The sequence below is a fragment of the Priapulus caudatus genome, unplaced genomic scaffold (genome assembly GCF_000485595.1).
Source record: "Priapulus caudatus unplaced genomic scaffold, Priapulus_caudatus-5.0.1 Scaffold143, whole genome shotgun sequence".
Classification (NCBI taxonomy): Eukaryota; Metazoa; Priapulida; class Priapulimorpha; order Priapulimorphida; family Priapulidae; genus Priapulus; species Priapulus caudatus.
Window position 1 is genome coordinate 606,962 of NW_014577204.1, and position 3,743 is coordinate 610,704.

At 42.8% G+C, this 3,743-nt stretch overlaps 1 protein-coding gene across 1 annotated transcript in view; it reads right to left on the reverse strand.

Annotated features, from left to right (window-relative positions):
• Positions 1 to 490: 490 nt before the first annotated feature.
• LOC106806138 (probable tRNA pseudouridine synthase 2) overlaps positions 491 to 3,743 on the reverse strand; it is a 13,413-nt gene continuing 10,160 nt past the window's right edge. The window contains exons 4-9 of the mRNA XM_014807997.1: positions 2,561 to 2,622; positions 2,173 to 2,254; positions 1,971 to 2,043; positions 1,460 to 1,596; positions 1,197 to 1,288; positions 491 to 728 (exon numbers count right to left, since the gene is read on the reverse strand). Of these exons, the coding sequence (XP_014663483.1) occupies positions 537 to 728; positions 1,197 to 1,288; positions 1,460 to 1,596; positions 1,971 to 2,043; positions 2,173 to 2,254; positions 2,561 to 2,622 (638 nt within the window). The 3' untranslated portion in view covers positions 491 to 536. The remainder of the gene's footprint in view (positions 729 to 1,196; positions 1,289 to 1,459; positions 1,597 to 1,970; positions 2,044 to 2,172; positions 2,255 to 2,560; positions 2,623 to 3,743) is intronic.

Here is a 3,743-nt window from a genome sequence, read left to right on the forward strand (position 1 = left end):
TCGCACGCGCTCACTCACAATAAACTCATAGGATTGGTCATGGGACATATAGCCATGCAAGTCCTGCGATTCGTCCGGACTTGTATTTGGTCTGGGTAACTCGGCCAAGGGCTTTCCGCGCAATAATATAGACATTCGACTGCATTCATGGCAGTTTTTGCCGACGTACGACACAACAGATTCTGTACCCATGCGACTATGCCTTCTTACAAAAGATTGTTACGACGCTTTGAAAATAACGTTTAGCATTCTATTTGCGTCCGTGCGCAGGATTCATTTAATATGTTGTTGTGTAATAATGTGATATCCCATTGTCATGTTAATGTGTCAACCTGTGGAATGTGAAATAAACAAGAAAACATTCAAAGCAATACACAATTTACACACGCCAACGATTTATATATGGGTGCGCATATATAAGACAGATATAAACCAGATATAATCTTAGATAACCAGTAATAGATCTTACCAGATACTTACCTAGAGAGCATGTACTACAGTCTTTTACATGTCATGAGCTGCAGCAATAGCCATGTTCAGCTGGTGGCTGCATCGCTTGTATGGTTCACCTTCAACGTCCTCTGTGCTCTATCTGCAGACTTTACGTTTTTATCATTCTTCACCAGAGGGAGCACGGAGTAAATGTTCTGTACAATGTCCTGCACGTTCCAATGCTTCCGTAGCAGTGCGTGCTCCAAGTGAAAATGTCCAAGCCGCGTCCTCCGTGCCTGTATGCAGTACGCACAATGGATCAGACGACCGCTCGCTGTTCCGATTTTGAGACCATGTTTAAAATTTCAAGTTACATTTCATTAATTGATCCCACAGAATTCATGCAGCATTCGGTACCATTACTACATACGAATTAAACGTGTCTTTGTTTCTAAAGTAGCAAGAACAGACATTAGTCTTTTAGGAGAAGTAGACGTACATTTGTGAGGACTGTTATCCTACTCCGGGAGGAGTAACTACCTCCATATACAGACTTCTGTCCGTTTAAAGTATTATCAGACTCTATTGGAGTTACATGAGTCCATGTGCAGAATTCCATCTCTGCAGAATATTACTGTAATGTGGACGGAGCATCTGGTTCTACATGTGAAGAATCACTTTCCTGCAGAGTATCATCATACTCTGTGAGAGTGGTGCACTAACTAGCAGAGTTCATTCTCTTTTGGCATGTCATTTGGCATTACCTGGAGGGTCATTGCTGACGACTTCAGCTCTAGTCCGATCTCGTGTACAAGCTTTGCCAGGTAGGAAAAGTTCTCGTTGATGCACTGCACCTCTGCAGTGACAATGACAACTTCAAACAGCAAGTAGCGTTCAACACAGCAATAAAAAATACACTTAACTCCCCTCCCGCTCATCTGCGCATGGGCACACGGCATCAACGTACGAATAACTAAGTCAGCACCATGTATTTAACGAAGACAACCGCGACGGAGAGCTCGCTTACCTATGTTGAAATATGGCGGCGCAAACTTGGTGCATTTCATGCCGTAAATGAGGGTGCTGCTTCGGTCCATGGGACGAATCAGTCCCCGAGTCGCCAGTTCGTAAGCCTCCTGACTTTGAATGTTAACGCCTGCATAGCTATAACATACATAGGTTTGTCAGTTTCGAACAAGGAAGAGGCACTATTCTAGCTGCCATTCTAGAGTGCATGAGTTGGGTGATAGGAAATACACCTGGCTCTACAGTGTATATTTTTCTGTCGATTTTGTTTTGATCCCGTCTTCCAATAGAGATCCGTATTAGAATAATATAAATAAATTTTCACATAGCATAACATGGAGAAGCCTGATTTCTCTACTCAAAACCTACTACCAAATATCACAGAAAAACTCAAATTCACATAGCGATGTCCATGAAGGACTGTAGCTACAATTTCTATAAGAAGATGCTATCAGAAAGATGACTGAGAATGCTTCTCAGATGTCACTGTATAGTTAGTTACATGTACATACTCGAATGACGCCTTCACATGAGATGACATTATAGCTCCCAAAACCCGGTCCAACTTTGAATCTGTGATATGGCCTGAAATCAAATAAAGATACTATCTAAATAGTTTTTATTTGCTTTAGAAATCATTACTAATACTGTCTACTATGGCTACACTGCCATCTGTTGTCTAGTTTTATAACATAATATGGTTATTTTACTCACGATAAGTAGTCTTTTCGACAACTCGGCCGAGATTTGTGAAGTCATCTGTTGCTGACCCAAACTGCGCTGCTAATTCGTAAACCTGTAAAATACACATAAAAACAGTCACAACTTCATTTTGGTGTTTTACTGGCCTATGAATATTTCTTATAGCAAGTAGAAAAATGGCAACAGAGGGAACGTACATCACTTCTTCTCGTCTATTTCTATTCATCCTATTATTGCTTGGAACCGTCAATCACAAAAATATTAGGATTTATACTGTACATGGTACACGTCACTAAAATAATGTTCCATGCAGTCTCATATATGTATGCAAGTTATTCCGTGAATGAACTGTGGCTAACAATATTAAGTAATAATAACTGACTATTTACTTTTGGCCTACCTTCACATGTCTGGCTTGATAAATTGCGTCAGTCAGCCTGCATCCGTTCCCAATACCTAAAACTGTACAGAAGCATACCTACAATGGGATTGATTCCATATTTTCCCGCGCGCGGGTAATCATGAGCGGTGTGCACTAACGCTCCGCTGTCAGCTGTGTGGGCCAGGCTCGGATCCACGCGCTCATCCCGCCCTACTGCGAGCCATCGTGCTGTAGGCGCGACACCACACACGCGCGCGCCCGCTGCCTGCCCGACCAGTGACGTCAGCCGTAAACGCGGGCTATGACGACCCGCCGACTGTCACCAAATGATGATGTCGCGTCGCCGCTGGGGCAGCTCGCGATGCTGTCGTATGTTAGCTGTCCTGGAGCGGTGTCTCCAACCAGCAATCAAGGTTATCGTCTGTCGACGTTGTTGTCGGTTGCCAAGCAATGGTACCGTGTACTGTCATCTAACAACATTGTCGTCTGTAAGGATTGCTGCCTGTCCCAGAGCAACGGTATCGTGTTTTCTTTTCAAACAACATTGTCGTTTGTCAACAATGTATTATGGCAATGATATCTTGTTCTCTTTAACAAGATTGTCACCTGTCACCAAGCAATGGAATCGTGTTCTCTCTAACAAGATTGTCATCTGTCACCAAGAAATGGTATCGTGTTCTCTCTAACAAAACTGTCACCAAGCAATGATATTACATTCTCTCTAATAACATTGTCGCCTGTCACAAAGCAACGGTATCGTGTTCTCTAAAAGCTCTAACAACACTGTCATCTATCAACGCTGTCGTCTGTCACCAAGGAATTCTACCGTGTTCTCGCTAACAACATTGTCACCAAGCAAAGGTATCGTATTTTCTCTAACAACACTGTCACCAAGCAATGGTATTCTGTTCTCTCTACCAACACGGTCACCTGTCACCAAGCAATGGTATCGCGTTTTCTCTAACAACACTGTCACCAAGCAATGGTATTCTGTTCTCTCTACCAACACTGTCCCCTGTCAACTGTGTGTTCAATATACATGTACGTTTGAATTGGAAATAAAAGCATAATTAAAAAAAAAAACTGTCACCTGTCACCAAGCAAATGTATCGCGTTTCCTCTAACAACACTGTCACCAAGCAATTCTATCGCGTTCTCTCTACTCTCCTTCCCTCGCCTCTCCTCTCCTCTCCTCTCCCAT